We start from the raw sequence: 17,340 nt of genomic DNA, 5'->3' as shown, positions 1-17,340 counted from the left end.
GCACTGGGCTCCCACCCAAGCTCCCTGCACGCTACCCCCAGCCCTCACGGCGTGGTCCTCGTGTTCCCCAGAACGAAGAAGCAGGCTGGGGCAGAGCAGGGTGAGTGGCTGCACAGGTCTGGCCTGCTGCTTTGCATCCCGTGCTGTTTGGCTGAGCAGATGGCGTTTCAGGCTAGTGCTGCAGGGGGAGCAAGGCCCCTTCCTTTACTGAAGGCATGGTGCAGCTCACTATTTGGCCACCTTGTGCCTCCATCTTGTGTGAAGCCACAGGCAGCAGCAGCACAGGCCTTGCTCCTGCCAGGTGCTGAGCAGAAAGCGCACCTTGAGAAAGGTGACTCTGGGTCCTGTTCTTACAGGAAAGCAGAGGGTGGGCACAAAATAAGGCAAATCTGGGGCTAGCACAGCCTCCCTTCCCAGCCCTGCTGACGGGAAGTGGAGACGTCAGAGAAAATGGGGCTTTGTGACAGGAGCCCTGCAAGCTGCACTGCTTCCAGCCAGTGCCCGAGGGCACCCACCTGCCTTGAGGCAAGGGGAGCTGAAAATGAGGCCCTAACGCTCACCACCCGTGGCAGCAGGAGCTGAGCTGGGGCCTCTCCTGCAGCCAGCACTGGGACCCTTTGTCTTTCCCAGCCCTCCTCAGACCATTAAGCCCAGTTTGGGATCCGCTCATCTCACTGGTAGCTGGGCGAGGCTAAAAAGGGAAAGGATGTACATGCAGTGGGGCTGCTGCTGCTCCTCAGAGGTGCTCAGTGGCTGACGCAGAGCTGAATTTTGCCACTCCAAGGACAAGAAGCTGGGGAAGTAGGACAGAGCTGCTGGGACAGAGCAGAGACCACAGCTCCGTCCCCTCCTGGGCCGGGCACATCCCTGGCCGTGCTCTCAGCTCCCTGGGCAGCCCCCCAGTACACCTGGCTGCTCACAGCCAAGGCCTCACTCACATCAAGGTGCAGTGGTGGCCCAAGAACCAGGCACAGAGGCAGGCGCTGCCGTGCCCAGACACAGCGCGTGCTCTGGTGAAGCAGCTGCTATCTGCAGTGAGCTCAAGGCCACAAGCGATAAACCCGTGGCATAAGGAAACGCGGGAACGCAGAGTTGCTGAGATGAGGTTTCTGCCTCCTCCACAGCTCAGTGCCAAGGGGATGCTGGGTGGGGCACAGAGCCCGAGAATGGGACAGAGCACAGCCCACACAGAAGCATCTCGTGCCCTGGAAGCTGTATGCGCAGGAGCAGGAACTAGGGAAGGGCAGAGGACACAGCCTCATGCCAAGGCCTGGATAAACGATGGTGGATAATTCCTCCCAAGCTGTAAGGTGGGGGGCTGCAGGCCCCTCCCCCAGCCCACCTCCATGCAGGGCCCAGCACAGCCACGCAGCCCAGCCCAGGAAGGGGGGACTGCAGGACAACGGCTGGAGCTGTCTTGGCTGGGCTCTGGCAGGAGCAAAACTCAACAGGACCTGTGGCAATGGAGCACAGAAACTTTTTTTTTTTTTTATTATTTCAACATAGTAGTGCTTGGTTACAGTTTAGTGAAGAAGAAATAGGTACATTCATTGGCCACAGCTTCCTGTTGCAGCCAGCAGAGGCCGGCCTGCAAAGCCAAAACACTGTTAAAGAACACCAAAAAAAAAAAAAAAGAGAAAGAAAGAAAGAAGTTCAATGAAAGGCAACTACGCATTAAAAAAGTCATTGTACTTCTCAGCTATAAATTACTTCAGTAAAACACAAGGTAGCTCCAGCAGGAGCAGTCAGAGTTCTGAAATTAACGGCCATCCGTCCAAGTGAATAAAACCAAAACACTTTGCCAGTCACTCACGAGTACATCAGCAACGAGACTCAGGGCCCCGGCCTGCCCCCCCCTAATGCCAGGAAGATCGTATTGTTGTGTGCTTCAGTGCAATATGAACAATGAGCCTGTAGCCCTTGAATTTTTTATTTTTATTATTATTATTTTTTTTTTTTTTGCACTCCACTCCCTTCCCTCCGAAGAAAAACTTAAAGTGCTCCTAGTGCTTTGGAATTTAAGCAAGAACAGGGGCCGCTCGTGTCACTTCTTGTCTTTGGTGACTTATGGCAGAAGAAAGAAGGACAAAACAGGCTGGGCCCTTGGTGAGCTTTGCTGTAAGCCAAGCAGTGATTGAGATGGAGCAACCTCTGCCTGCACCCCGGCTGCAGGGAGGAGGCAGGACTCTTACACCTTACACCATGCGACAGCAGCCAGGAGAGCCATGGCAGTCAAGGTGAAGCTCTCTGGTTCAAGTACTAGAGCGAGAGGGATGTGCCAGAAGCCATAGTCTCAGAACCCTCTCGGAACAGCAGCAGAGGTTGCTCTTTTTCTGGGCCAGTAAGAGTGAAGCAGGTTAGCACAGAGAGGCCCACACGCCAGCACAGGGACCACACCGAGGGGCAAGGTGTTCAGTGCAACAAGTGACTTCTAGCTCAATGCAAGCAAGGTGGGGGACAGGGTGCCTGCCACCCCAGCGAGGGCAAGGCTGGAGGAGAGGCCAGGGCTGCCACAGGGCTTGGGGCTCCTCGCTCACTGCTGTGGATGCAAGCTGCCAGGGGCCTTCAGCACACAGTGCCACTCCAGTGTCCCACAGCCAGAGCCAGGCAGCACCGTGCTGCTCCACACAGGTGCACGGCCTCCAGCCAGCCAGGTCTCCCAGCATCAGACTGGTGTTAGAGCAGCTTCAAGTAGGTTAAAAGCGGTTCCAGTTCAAGTTTGCACTAGAAGTCAAAGCAGCTGCTTGCCTAAGACCAGCACCTCCACCCAAGCATGTGTCCAGAGCTGCTTTGCTCATCCCACAGAAGGCTCAGAGACATGCGGGAGTAACATCCACTCTTAGTCTCATCTCTGAGAGCCCAGCAGAGCTGCAAACCAAGCCAAACCGGGCCATTCCAGTTCAAGAGAGGGGAGACATCTGGAAAGTGCTCTCCTCCTCACCTGACCCAGCATACTCAAACCCCGTAGGACTCCAGGTCCCCAACCTGCTCCAGGGCACAGCAGAGAGGCAGGAGAAGAAGGAAAAGGGCCCAGGGACCAGATTTCTGCAGCTTTGCCTCTGCACGTGCTGCTACCACAAGCAAGAGGCATCCTGCACCTCTGCAGTGACTCTGCTGGTTCACATTTGGTCAGCTTAAAATTTTGTCCTCTACTAAACGCAACAGGGGAGGCCCTGCATTGGGAAAGGCAGCTCTAGTTTTTACACATGCTTTGGGCCACACATGTTCCTGCATACACTTTTGCAGAGCCTACTCCAGCCTTAAGCTTTCCCAGAAGAAAGCAGTTGCAGAGCCTCACCCCCTCCTTCACTGGACAGCAGCTCCAGCCCATGCCAGCCCTCTGCCCTGCCATAAGACCACTGCACGTAACCAACCCTCTAGCTTAACACCAGTAGGAGCACTTGATCTCACCGTTACAGGCCTTTGCTACGGATATGCTTTGAGCTCAGCTCCAAGCCCACAGTTCTAGGCAGGATGGTTCAGCATCCAGGTGGAAGGACCAGCAGTCAGAGAAGGCCCACACTCAGCCCAGACAGAGGCAGCGGCCCCACAGGGTGCGAATATGGCACGGTAACACACTGCAGGAGGCCCTGCCCATAACACTGTTAACCCAGCTTCACACTCCCACGTGAGTCAGGATGCAGAGTACTTCACGGAATACATCTTTGCGGGAAGACGGTGCCTCTCCCAGCTATGGATGTGCAATTAGAAGAGTAACTAGAACAGTCTCAGACCAAACACAGCCTGAGCAAGATTCATTCCTTCCAAGTGTGCAGATAAAAGTGCAAATATGCATTTGATGTTTCTTTTCTAGTGAGGAAGCTCTGGTGCGTTTAGCTGCCAACATCTTGAAGACCAGACCAAGAAAGAGCTTCCCGAGAGTTCAGCTTCACTTTGCTACATGGTACCTTAAAAGTCACAGTTCTCTCGCTTACCGCCTGCAGCCATAGGCTCCGTCCTGCTTACGGCTGCAGCAGGTAGTGGAATGTTTGTGTCGATGAGTTAGATGCTTCGGGGAAGAGGGAAAGAAAACCAGGTTACAATCCTATACATGAATGCCACTTCTGGGAGGAAAGGGACCTCGCAGCCTCTTCAGTTCTGTGCTGCAGGGTATGAGCTATGGTGGTTATTCAACTCCGAGCCGCCTGCAGCAGAGAGCAAGGGGGCACTGTCGGTAGCAGTCCCGCTGGGAGGCGGACCCGCTGCGTAGCTGTCGTTCCCAGCCAGCGACCCATAGCAGCCAGAGCACTGAGGGGTGGCCAAGCTGGGAGGAGAGAGGGAGAAACCAAACAGGGACTCAGACAAGTAATTGGATTGCTGATCATCTAAGCAGCCCAGAAAAGACTTCTGCCCCCAGGTCTGCAGAAGCAGGTTAAGACATGCAGATGTGATATCGCCAAGGAACTTGGCCTTGAGGTGTGAGGAGAGGAGCACCAGGCCCTACAAAACTGGTTGAGAAGAGATGCAACCTCTCAATTCCTCACTAGAACCCCTGGAGAGGAGGACCTCAGAGCCCTGAGCAGCAAGGCCAGGGTTGCCAGACTTCCCTTTGCAGTTTTGCTGGAAAGACCAGACCATTCTCCCCCAGCCCAGGTGTTCCTGCAGACCTGTCCCAGCTGGCTCCCAGACTTCAGTGCCTCACTTTCTAGAGAAGAACTCCCCTGGAAGTGATTTAGGGGCCTCCTCTCCTCAGCTGAGGAAAGATCCTAAGATCAGCCTGCCTGGATGAGGCCTCCTGGCCGCAACCATTGCACATTTCTACTTACGAGCATCCACTGCTGACATCCACCTCTCAGAGGTGATCACTTCTAGTAGAAACAGCTCCGAGTTGCAGAAGGGAGCAAAACTAAGCTCAGTCAGAAGGCTCCTTGCCCTATCCACCTTGCCCAAGCTGCCTCCTATGCCAGAAGGAGCTCTGTTGCTTCCATGCAGGACAGCGCCTGTGTTTTCACTTTCTAATACAAGACTTACCCTCCTTCTCTGGCCCCAAGCCGTGACAAGTCATCATCACTGTCATAGCGCCTTGGATTGTCAAAGAAGTAGGCTCTGGAGCTGTAGCTGTGACTATTGACCATTCCCGCTGGAGTCTGTTAGAGAGAAGAGAGTTAAGCCAAACATGAGATTTCTGACAGCCTTTAAGAGGTCTGACCCTGTACGCCAGGCACCTCAGGCTCCTCCCTGCACAGGGGTACTTGAGCTGCAGCAGCTTGCTCAGACCTACCAAATTCTGACTCAGCCTCTGTGCCCGGAAGAACAGCACCACAAAAGTTGTTGGCACCAGCTCCCAGAGGAAAAGAACCACTCCAAACACCACATATTCTTCACTGCTCACTTCCACGTGCACCTGCGGAGAGAAGTTAGAGATGTTTACACTAAGTCATCAGCAGAACTACACAGCCCCCAGAGCTGGGCACAGTGCACAGCTCAGGAAAACTACAAGCGCAGCAAAGGCAGGAGTCCCTAAACCAAGAGCTGTTACCCTTAACTCAGTTGCTACCATTTCAAGTGAGAGCTAGCAGTTGTCTTCAGCGTGCTTCCAGGGTACTGCTAAGCTCCCACTCCAACAATTCTCCCTTGCACAAAGCTATGCCTTATTAAGCATTGCTTTTCTGCTCTACTTGACTCGTTCCTCCTCTCCCCCAAAAGAAGAGTTAACAGACTGAAACTGATGCGCACAACAGGGAATCCCTCCTGAAGAAGTAGGCAGACCGAGGAAGATTCAGGCCTGCTCTAGTAGTGAGAATAAGCAGGGTTTCTGAAGGCAGAAATCCAGCTTGTCTGGAGATTCAGGGAAACAAGCATCCCTGTGTAGCACCCTCATCCTCTACACTTAACCCTCCTGCGAGGGGCGTGCAGCTCCCTGCCACAAGTCACAGACTTGGAGGAATAACGGACAAACTCACCTTGTCTGAAAGGTTGTCCCAGCCATAGTTAAATGGACCAGGAACATTGTCTGGAGATATGGCCACAGCTACCAGGTTATAGCAAGCCCTTGAGGAATACAGGAGAGCAACTACAGATCCCACAAGAATAGCTTGGCAGACAGATGTTCCCTAGAAAAGAAAGAGCAACGGTTTTAATACAGACCTTCCTACAGAGCTGGGACTTTACCTCTCCTCCTTAAGTGCATGAGAAGCTGCACAGACAAGAATGACCTAGAACATTTGTATGTTGTTCTGAATATTTTAGCAACTGGTTAAGAGCTTCCCCGCGTGATGAGTTCACTGGAGCAGCAGAGTTAGGCAGCCAGTGCTGCCTGGGAGCAGGGAAGGCTCCAGGCACAGGAGCATTATTCTCTGGATTTTATCAATAGCAGAAATCAAAAGTTGTTTCAACAATCAGCTTCAAAGCTGTGACCTAGAGGTGCCCTCCCACCCACTGCCTTTCTGGGGCAGTCTCTAGAAAGCCAGCTAGCAGCCATTAAGAGAATACTGCTGTTTTTACACCCTGATCAGGCACAAACTCTGCAGAGATGTCAATCTGGTTATTTACTCTGTAGCAGTTCAGCACCCCACACGTTGAACGTGACCTTTGGCTGGAAAAGAAGTCCAGATAGCTGGGGTAGGCCTCTGAGACCAGGCAGGAAAAACCAGCACCTGAGCCTCAGTGCCATGGTGGGAGAAGCCAAGTCCACCATACAAAGCAGTACACTGAAGGGTGGCTAGATGTTGAGCCACTGCCTCCTGCCAGCTGCCCTGTGCTGGTGAAGGAGAAAAGCAGTCTCCACAACCTTCCAGGCACAGTGTGTCAGGAGGGCTACCACAACATACCCTGAGGTCACAGTACCTACCTTCCCTATAAGACTAGATTTAGGAAACTTCTTGGTCTGCAAAGTGATAGAGACCTGCTAAATACACTCAGAAAAGCCAGAAAGTGAGCAGACACATCCAAGCAAGGTACAGCTGGCTTGGCTTTGTATACAGGGAGACAATCCTCACAGGAAGCTCGTCTCTTCGACCTTCTCCACATCCAAACCAGTTATGTTTTCCCCATCTTAGAGCTTTGCAAGACACTGTCTTAAAAAGTCAGCTTCAACGTGCTTTTAACAGACTAGTTCCTGGGATGCCACCAAAGCACAAGAATGCAGCCTGCTCCAGCACCATCAGCTGAGCCCTCAGTATTCAGGAGAGGAGAAAGGGGCAGAAAGGCTACTGAAGCAAGGCTCCAGCAGACAAGGAGCACAGTATACAGCACAGGATCTGGCAGCAGTCCAATAGCAGCCTCCTTCTCACATGGAGAATGGTTCAAACCTTCCCACATTGTGGCAAAGGCAGCAGTCTTACCAGGCCTCTCCAGACTTGCCATATTGCTTTGAGAGTCAGCAGGTTTACAGCCAGAGTTCAGGAGGCAGGGCAACTTTTTCCAGGCACTCGGGTAATGCTTCTGCACATCCCTACCCTATTTTTGCAGCTCCTCCACAACCCTGAAAGTCAAGAAATGTCTCCAAGGTAGAAAATGGAGACAGCGTTTGAATGCAAAAGACCTCTATGAGAGGGTCAGGTTGAGTTCTCAGAAATAAAGCAGGCTTCTCCAGAGCACGCTGTGTAAGAGCAAGGCCCCACAGACAGCCCCAGGCATGTAACTAGAGGAAGTTGCCATGTCTATAAATCACTGCTGAGAGAGACTGGTACGTTAGTGTCCAGAGCCAGTTAGAGCTGCATACCTGGCCCACGTTGGCAGGGATTTGAGCAGATTGTCAGCTCAGTTATGGCTCCTGCCCCACTTCAGACCCACTGGGCTGCAATCTGCAGCCCTTGGAGACAGTTGTCACGAGAGCCTGCTAGGCAGCCAGTCCCAGCCACCTCTAGCCCACACACCCTGGATTCAGGGCACTGAACTGAAGCCCCTGGAGTGGTCCTGCAGATGACCTGCTAAGGAGCAGGATGCCTCCAGCCAACGCAAGGCAGTTGTCTTGACCAAGATGTCTTGGTAGCAGTGCCTGCAGCAAGAAGGTTTGTCACCCTCTTTATCTTATTCCTGAGGGGACAGAAGCCTTCAAAAGCCTTCACAAGCTCCACACTCTTGGTAGCCCCTTGCCTGAGCCAGCCATGGCAGCACTCTAAAGCCCACAGATTCACTTGACAGAAGACTCCAGGAGTCCTTCTGACACGTGGAAAGACAGGATTCAGAGCATGCCAGGAGAAAAGCTGTACTGCTGTGAGAAGACAGTAGCTCAAAAGTATCAGAGCCAGGCAGCTGGCTTCCCTGCACCCTGGCTTCTCAGATCCTCAAGTTGCTTGAGCCAGGCAGCCAACACTGGGCTAACAGGAAATCCCCTTTGCAGAGAACTGTGTTATGCATTTGTCAGAGTTATCAGTACCATGCAGACTTTTCTGTACTTAGTGGCAAATACACTGCAAGAACCACATCTCTTTCTTCTTAGAGAACCCTCTCTTCTAGTCAAATCCTAAATTAAACCTCTCAACCTGAAAAGCAAAAGCAGCACTTCGATCTCCTGTAGCACCAGAAAAGCTGTAGACATGTTTCCCTGAAGCATACAGGGCAGAGTGTTCCTCCAGCAGGAACGTGCACTTTCTGGAGGGAAGAGTTCAAGAACTGCTACCAGGCCAGCACTCCTTGAAGCACACGGGTCCTGCTGGGATACCAGTCGGTGGCTACACAGTCCCAATGGAGTTTACAAAGCTTTCACCTACCTTAGACTCGAGGTAGACATTCGCTGAAGACATCTTTCCCAGTTTGCACATACAGCAAGCCAGCGAGATGGCACAGAGGATGAAGAGGCTGTCATTGACTAGAGCGCGGGCAAGGACTGTCCGCCTCAGCTGGTTCTCTGGGACCTCACTGTGGATGAGCATTGCACACGTCAAGTTCACAACTAGGAAGAGGAGGCTGGTAAGTATGGAGCCCAGATACAACAGGACCCTGGGGAGAGGAAGGGGGAAAGAAACAGTTCAAGCCAGTTCTGAGGTCATTCTTCACCACCCCCCTTCCTCATCAGGCAACAGGCCCCAGTGCTCCACTTGCTCTGAAGACAGGCATTCAGTACAGCTGTTTGAAGCTTCCTGAATATCTCAAGTGTGCAGAGTCTTTCTGTTTGAGCTGCTTTCACACAGCACGAGCTGCATAAGTACGCTGAGTTACAAGACTCATCTTCTGACAGTCAGGTTCTTATCTCACAGATTTTAAGTGTTGCTGTAGCTCTGCATTAACTCCAGCCAATACGCTATGAGTCATCACAATCACTGCTACTCCGTTATTGAAAGCCACTGGAGCTTTCATCTTCTATTGTGGGTTTCCCTGGAAATGGTCAGGAAGCACCTGGGCTGCACAAACACATCCCATCCTTTGCTCAGTGTTTATCCCACAGGTCTTTGTTGGGGATGGGCCCACTCCGAAGGACCTTAAGAATTCATCTAGTTTGCTGCAAGCACCAGTACTGAGATACTGCTGATGTGTACAGAGGCACACAGCATCTTTCAACTTCCTTGGTACCCTTGGAGCTCCCAGTCTTGCTCCAAGGCACATCTTTGTCAGAGCACAGCTAGGTGCATTAGCTCTGTTGTTCTGTCTCTGGGATCCAAAGCTCCTATTCCTAACACTGCAGCATTCATTCATCTTAAGCTGTTTGAAGGTAACGTTAGAAAAGTGCCACTTACTTGTACTTGTTGAAATCAGCTGCACATTTCACTTTGAATATAACCTAGGGGAAAGATTTGCAGAGCATTACTTAACGTGACCTGTAGTTCACCTCTAAGCTTAATAAAGATACATACAACAGGACAGCCAGCATCCAGTGGACATCTTGAAGGATTATGTCACTTACAGAACCCATTTGTATGTACTTGCAAAAGACAAGGGTGCTCCTTTTCCTGCAGGAGCCAAGTTTGAATGCAGGTGTCCAACTGACAAGAACATTTATTATCCTGTAAGGGACTTCAACATCTCACCTAAGGACTTCAAGGGAAGGAAGTTGCACCCAGCAGTCACTAAGAACATACAAAACCACATTTACTTTACCAGTGCTGTGCTGTATATTTTAGGAGCTCAATCACACTTATCTCCCTGTTAGAGAGGGCTGCTTCAGCAAGACAAACAGCTGATCAAAAATAGCCCTCTGGTATTAGATTACAGACCTGCAGGCTCTAACAAGCACATAGCTTCCTCAGTTCTTCCATCCTGACGATGTTTGTAGGGTGAATACACCTGAGAAGCAGCTCAAGAGATGGAAGGCCCAGCCTGCCAGGTTGTGTGCCACACCTGATGGACGAGTGGATTAGCTGACAGTCATCTGCAGACTATTTCACTCTTCAGAGCAACACGCACTCTGTCCAGAAGAGAATCTGGGTTGTGAGCTTTCTCAACGTGAGGGATTAGCAGACTCAAGCTGCACATTGTGCAAGGACCGGTGCTTCAAAACAAGAACTTCACAGACTGCAGGGTAGTGAACCCATGCCTGCAACCCCAGCTGTTGAGGCTGAAGGAGAACTGCCAGCTCACCCTCAGACACCCTACAGCGCTCTTGTCACTCGGCTAAATGGTTTCCATGTCCCTTCAGGCAGGAGGGTGGCTCCTGCTGATGCACATTGGGGCAGGACTCCTAGTACAAGGAAGCACAGGGACTAGGAAAGGGTGCAAACCCTCCCAGGTCACAGATCAGACATGAGCATCAAAGTGCTGCTGCAGGGGGACAGGAGGTCACACGTGGTCAGGATAAGCAGCACGTGGTCAGTGCTACTCAGAGCTCACTTGTCACACACCCATTCAGCACAGCCATGGCAGGAATTGTGAAAAGCAGAGCTGCTGGTACAGACCCCACCAGGAAGGATGCCAGAGCTGAGGGTCACATTCAGCCTCAGACAAAGCCCGTGTCCTGACTACAGAGATTCTGAAGGAACTTAAGAAGAGGCAGAGTCCTCTACAGCCAGATCCAGCAGACAGTGCACTTGTGCTGACCCCACCAGCCTGATCGCTACGCAGGCACAGGTTTGGTTACAGCACTTCTGCAGAGTCCTCCTCGTCAGCTTCCAGACCATAACCTCAGCGAAGGATCGCTCATCTCTTACAAGGCAACCTTAGTCAGCTTTTCTGTGATAGGATTTCTCAGCTCCTGCCTTCCAGTCAACACTGAGGTAACGATGGCACTATGAAGACGCAGAAATCAAGCTCCTGCCAATAGGATTTCCAACAACGTTTTGGAATTTGAGGGTTGTCTGTCTCATTACAGTAGTTTTAAGCATTTGAAAGCCCCCCCCACACACACAGTACTGGACAGCTTCAACAACTCTGTTCTTATGTTTGACTCCTCTCCTTGTCTGAGGGTAGATGAACTCCAGCAGCTCTTGTAGTAGGGAAGAGACACGTTACTTGAGCAGAGGGAGGTGTCCAGCCCCCACAGCAAGGAAGCAGAGTACTACAGGCAATCCAAAGCCCTCTACCCTGCTCCTGGTCTAAATCAGTCAGTCAGAAATACAGAAACATGGCAAAATCCACGCTGAGCCCTGAGTTAGAGGAAACCTGGGCCTTGGTAGGAGGGCATGGCCATGTTAACTCTGAGAAATCTGAATCCTCCCTTATCCTTAGTTTGCCTGCAGGCTACATTCATGTGCTTTGGGACTGTGAGAACAGGCATCAAGGACAGCCAGCTGGGAAGAGAGTTGGCTCAGCCCCGATTTGTGCAGCATGGAAATCCATTTAAGATATTTGTACTGCTGCTCTGACTCCCAGAAGTGCAGCCCATAACCACAGTTTGAGCAGCAGTGCAACTAGTAAGCCTTCACTACTGTATTCCAGCTGACAGCCCTGGGTAGAACAACTCATCAGCTGCGCAGGGGGAAGCCACTGGTTAACAGAAAGGAGATTCTGGGTCTGGCAGCCCCACTCAAGACAGTCTCCCTGGACTGCCCTACACCCCAGGGAATGAGACTCACCAAGCTGTCTTGGGGTTAAGAGTGCAACAGGAACCTGAGACTCATGCTTGGACTGCTGCCACAGAAAGCAGAAGGAGACCATGGTACGGGCCTTAGGCTTTTCTTAGCACCCACTATGCAGTCCTATAACTTTAGGAAGAGAGCAGACACCACTCAGTTTACAGTGTTTGCATAGTTATAAAGACATAACTCTTCTGATGACATAACTCACTGTTTCTTCACAGGGATGGGGTCAGTAGGTGATACCGGTCCTGTTCACAGTGCACCTCTCAGATTTATCCTTGAGCCAATCCTGCAAGGCTCTCAGTACCAGACTATCTGCTGCTCTCAAAGCCCAAGGACAGCAGATGTGGAGGGCTTTGCTGCAAAGAAACCAGTGCAGAGATCTCGGGGGTAGTCCTGCTCCTCCTAAGTGCAGGAAATCCAGGCCCCTGTCCTCAGGTAGGCACACTATACCAAGTTGTATTATACCCTAACAGCCCCCACAGACAGGGGTTTCTTCTGTTCAGCTGGGTAGCCAGCCCAGGAGCCATGCAGTTGCCTGCTGAAAATGGAGAACAGATGTCTCTGCCGGCCCAGAGCAGCAAGACCAGGCAGTTTACTGCTAAGCAAGCCTTTGGAAACAGTTAAGCAAATCTCAGGTGTTTTTCCTGAAAGCAACTCCTTCCTGCACTTCCCAGCACCTACAAACCTGGTGAAAAAAAGTGAAGCTGAAAAAAAAAAACAGCTACAGACCCAGAGGGCCCCTGTAAAACTAGAGGCATTTTTGTGACAAGAGCAGATATTTCACAAAGGTGATCTCCCCGCTCACATCGCTGACCCCAGATGGTGAACTTGCTGTGGGCATGCTTTCAGAGCATTAGAAACACTCATCCTTGAAGGTGTACTGGAGATGCCACAATTGCTAAGGGATGACAGGTAAAAGACCACATCCCATAGATGGCTCTGTAGAAGTCATCTACAGTACCTGCAGAAGTCAGGACTTCAGCCCTAACACTCACCCAGCTGCAGCTTCTCCTTGGTACAACCACTCACAACAGATCAAAATAGCCAGAAGATTTTCAAACCTGTCCCTTTTCTGATGGAATCAAAGCCTCTTTCGCTCCATAATGAGTTTGGGCTCTCCAGATGCAAGGCAGAACTGTGTTCTGCCTTGACATGAGCACAGGCCTCACTCATTGCAAGTGCACCCACATTATTTTCTCTCACCAGTCTCAGCTTGGTGCTGAATGACTATTTTGGGATTGTGCTCCATAAACCATGTTCAAGGGCATCCACCCCTCTGAGGAAGAGCTGGAAGTTCTATATGAGGCGGCTCTCTCACCAGCCCCACTAATACTGAGATCACCCTACACCATCATGAACACAGAATGCAAGTGGCACGTACTGTGATTTTCTAGAATAGCTGGTCACTGGCATGGCTGCCTGTTCAACCAGGAACTGTGGGGCCCCAGGGAATCATCAGCCCATGGATGGAGCAGTTCTGAGTTTAAGTGACCCCTTACCAGCTGTCCCCTCCAAGGAAGAGATCACACACCAGGTGTGTGAGACAAGGAGTGTGGAAGAGCATAGGAATGGATGGAGGCTTTTCCAGTTCTCCACCTGAAAAGGCAGGAAGACAGTACCCTTGGACGCAGGACAAAGAGCTCCCAGGCTGGATGCTCTCTCTGTGCATGTCTGCTCCAGCACAATTAGAACAAGGGATGAAAGAGGCTGATGTCATCTAATCAGATGGACCACTTAGAGAAACCCAGACAGGTTAAGGGTTACGGCCACACCAGTCTGGCAGAGCAGCCTGTCAGAGCTTCACCACTGGAGCAGAAGGCCTTACTCATTGTTGCACTCAGCTGCTGACTCTCAGGGGAGGCCCAGATGCCAAGTGTTCAAGGCCTCTGAAAGGGTCAGGGTGGAGGTTGTGGCTACATTTACATGTATTGTGCTCCTGACAATGACCTGGGGGAAGCAGTAATTGGCAGACTCTTGGGAAAGGTAGTATTACTCAAGCAGATGCCTAACTGGCAGAGGTGCTATTCCACACAAGGCAGACAAACATCCTGGGTTGAATATCTGAGCCATCATTCTGCTGGTCTGAAGCGAGGCTGGGAGTGGATCTGAGGAATTCTGATGTGATGCACCATAATCTCCAGATTTCCTGGAGGGAAACTCATTGTTACACAATGAAGCAGAGGGCAAGAGATGCTCCCAAGCAGAAGGCATGACATGTCCTGATGTTCCAGGTAAAACAAAAGACACTTCTTGCCAGATAAGCAACCTACACACATTTTGTCAAACCTCCACGCCCCCTCAGGGATCCCAGGCACCAAGACAGGATAGGAACTGGACAACCTTATCCCCAGAGATAGGATGAACATGAGGCAGTTCCCTTAATTGGAATTTCAGCCCTAGCATTAGCTTGCACTCTAAGCTGTTCTAACTCCCCATGTGTATTTGTTGCTTCCTGAGGCTATCCCCCCCACTCAGCATCATCTCACCCTCAGCTTGAACACAGCTCCATAAATCAAACAAGATCAGTGCAAGTAACACAGCACAGGCCACATTTCCCTCCACTGCTTATACAGATGTCACTTCTCCAGCATCTTCACAAAGGATGCACTGTGTACAAAGACTAGCTATGCCTGGAGCACAGAAGCAGCCTATGCTTTTATTTGAGGACATCTCAGACAAGGATGGCAACCCCAGAGCAGCAAAAGCCCTGTGCTACTCCACAGGTTGCTATCAGCTGGCCTCTAAGAACTTATGGGCCCTCCACAGCATCTCCTGCTTGAAGTCACACTAGTAGACAAAGACATCTCTAGATCTTGAGCCTCTTTGAGCTAAACCACAGTTGTTCCACAATAGCTTCACTTTCTTCCATAATGAGCATGGTCATTAACCTCCCTTAATGCAACTCCCCTGTGCTTTAAGGAAAGCACTGAGCACATCCCAGCCAGGCATACAGTTGGCAGAAGGGCACCATGTGTTGGTATCTAAGGACAAGCTAGCCTTACCAGCCTGTTATCCAAGCAGAAGAGGCCAAATACCACTAGTAAGTATGGTTTCTTTCATGGAAATGGAAGCCAGAAGAGCACCAAGGGCTTTCATTCCATCTAGCTGCATTTTCTCCAAACCCCAGAAGCTATAGCTTCCACCACTTACCACCACCGTGAGATCACTCACAAACCACAGCATGCTGGACACCCGTGCTGCTCAGGATGGCCAAGTGTCAGGCCCTTCTCTGTAACTAAGCACGCACACCCATCTTAATAAGCCATCTTATCCTTTCCCACTCTAGATCCTGAGCTCTTATTTCCTCAGACAGGATTTCCCTTGGCTCTAGGTCTTCAAGGAGAAAGAAGCAGAGTATACCCAGCCCAAGTCTGCTGCAAAACAGATATCATGGGAGGAAGGGCTGCCTGAGAACTCATCTGAATTTATTTTTTTTTTTAATTTAAACAAAGCCTTTTAAAAAGCCTGCAAGGAGGCAAGCCTGCTATCAAGTCCAGTGACTTGAGTGAAACTGAAATCAAGCCAGCCTGCAGCAACAGAACTTGGGATCCTCGGTCAGCCTGCCTTCTGGGGTACAGAAACACCTCCTGGTTGGAGCAGTTGGTAGGTCAGGCTCCCTTTAACACACAAGATGGATCACGCACACTATGCAGCATTTGTTACTTAGCTGCCACTCGACAGGCAGCACATCCAGCACCAATAGCTTTCACAAGGGGCAGTTCACCCCCCCACACTTCAAAGCGTTTGTGGCAGGAGGGGAAGAACCCAAAGGGCCAAAGCACCCCACGGCTCCCAGTCTCACATTATCACGTGCACACTGATGTCCTAGGGAAAATGAAATCATAATTCCTATCGGTGACACATCGGAGCGACGGAGCGATTCCGCTGTGTGCTAGCGATTCCTTTGTGAGGCTGGCAAACAGCTGAGAGCTGCAGAGCAAAGAATCTGAACAACAAAGCTGGAAGGAAAGTACTGTCTATTTATGAAACAAGTCACCAAACGGGAAGGCAGGCGAGCAGAGGGCTGCTCACGAGAAACTGGAGCAGAAACAAAATATTCAGAGGGGGGAAGGGGAGGGGAAAGCTGAGGCTTTAAAGGATAAATAAAAGCAAGTGAAAGGAGCAGAGAAAGGAGGGCAAAAACCGCCTAACGAGTGATGGGCAAAGGCAGAAAAGGAGGAATGCAGCTCGGCAACAACAGCCAGCAGCTCCGCACCGTCCCAGCAGCGATCGCTGAGAGGGGAGGGGGCTCACCTCGCACCCCCCCGCCCGGTGCCCGGGGAGCGGGGCAGAGGGATTCGGGGGTTTCTGCCTGACAACAAGGCGCACAAAAACAAGCCCGAGAGGAGGGATGGAGAGAAGGAGGGAGCGCAGCAACAATAGCAGAAGAGGCTCTGGCTGGTGACGTAATGCTTGGCAGCACTCCAGGCCCGAGCAGCCCCTGCTGCTCGCTGCCACTTTCTGGTCCCCTTTAGAGGAGGGGAATGAATGAAGAAAAAAAAAAAAAGACAAAACACCCCCCCACCCCCCCTCTTCCCTTGGGGGGCTGCGGTGGGGAAAGCCTAGCGAGGAGGCGCGGGGCAGGCTCCCACCTCGCCCTGCACGGGGTCACCCCACACCCCCAGCACCCCCCCCCCCCCCCCAGGAACACCCTGAACCGCCCCAAAGGCCCGGACCCACGGCACGGCCACCACCCCCCCTCCCTCCCCCCACAGCCCCCTCAGGGCACAGCCCCGGGCTCCCGAGGCTCGCGGGGGGCGGGCGCCTCACAACGCCTTCCCCGGGGAAATTCACCTCGGCGAAGTAGAGGTTGAGGAGGCAGAGGCTGGCGAAGAGCAGGCAGCCGGGCAGGCAGTACAGCAGCCAGTGGGCGAAGGGCTGCTGGAGGCGGAGGGCCTGCAGCGAGTTCTGCAGGTAGAAGGAGAACAGCGTGGTCCTGAGGGCGGCCCAGAGCAGGCAGAGGAAGAGGCAGAGCGTGTGGTAGCTCAGCCGCCGCTCGCGGTAGTAGAGCAGCAGCCAGAGCTGCAGGTAGGCGAAGAGGAAGAGCGCGGCGTACAGCGCCGTGTGGAGCACCGTCAGCCCCAGCTCCACCGCGTAGGGCACGGCGGGGCCCTCGGCCGGGGCCGCCCCCGCGGCGAGGGCGCTCATGGGGCAGCGGGAGGCAGCAACGATCGCCGCGCGCCCGGCCGCCCTCCCCTCAGCCGGACACCCCCATGCAACAATGGGGCGCCCGCGCTCCCGGCCGCACCGCCCGCCGCCCAGCAACTCTCTGCCGGGGACAATCAGCTGAGCCCGATGATTTGAGGCGCTCGCTCCTGACAGCGCGCGCTCCCCATTGGCTCCCCGCCGCACCGCCCCCTCCGCGCCCATCCGCCGCGCCGATTGGCTGGCGCGGTCCGTCACTCACCCGCCCCCTCCCCCCCCCGCCCTGTGAGAGGGGCGCCTC

The 17,340-nt window shown here is 52.4% G+C and overlaps 1 protein-coding gene across 1 annotated transcript; it reads right to left on the bottom strand.

The window, feature by feature from the left end:
* GPR137C (G protein-coupled receptor 137C) lies at window positions 1,468-17,189 on the bottom strand. Its single transcript, XM_021401030.1, has 7 exons — window positions 16,689-17,189; window positions 9,618-9,661; window positions 8,655-8,883; window positions 5,904-6,053; window positions 5,222-5,344; window positions 4,972-5,087; window positions 1,468-4,264 (listed from the first exon to the last, which is right to left on the bottom strand). Exons 1-7 carry the CDS (start codon window positions 17,040-17,042, stop codon window positions 4,093-4,095), a joined length of 1,188 nt encoding a protein of 395 aa, XP_021256705.1. The 5' UTR covers window positions 17,043-17,189; the 3' UTR covers window positions 1,468-4,092.

This window comes from Numida meleagris, chromosome 6 (assembly GCF_002078875.1).
Source record: "Numida meleagris isolate 19003 breed g44 Domestic line chromosome 6, NumMel1.0, whole genome shotgun sequence".
NCBI lineage: Eukaryota > Metazoa > Chordata > Aves > Galliformes > Numididae > Numida > Numida meleagris.
The sequence above is the reverse complement of the archived record's forward strand: the minus strand, read 5'-3'. Positions and strand labels throughout refer to the sequence as shown.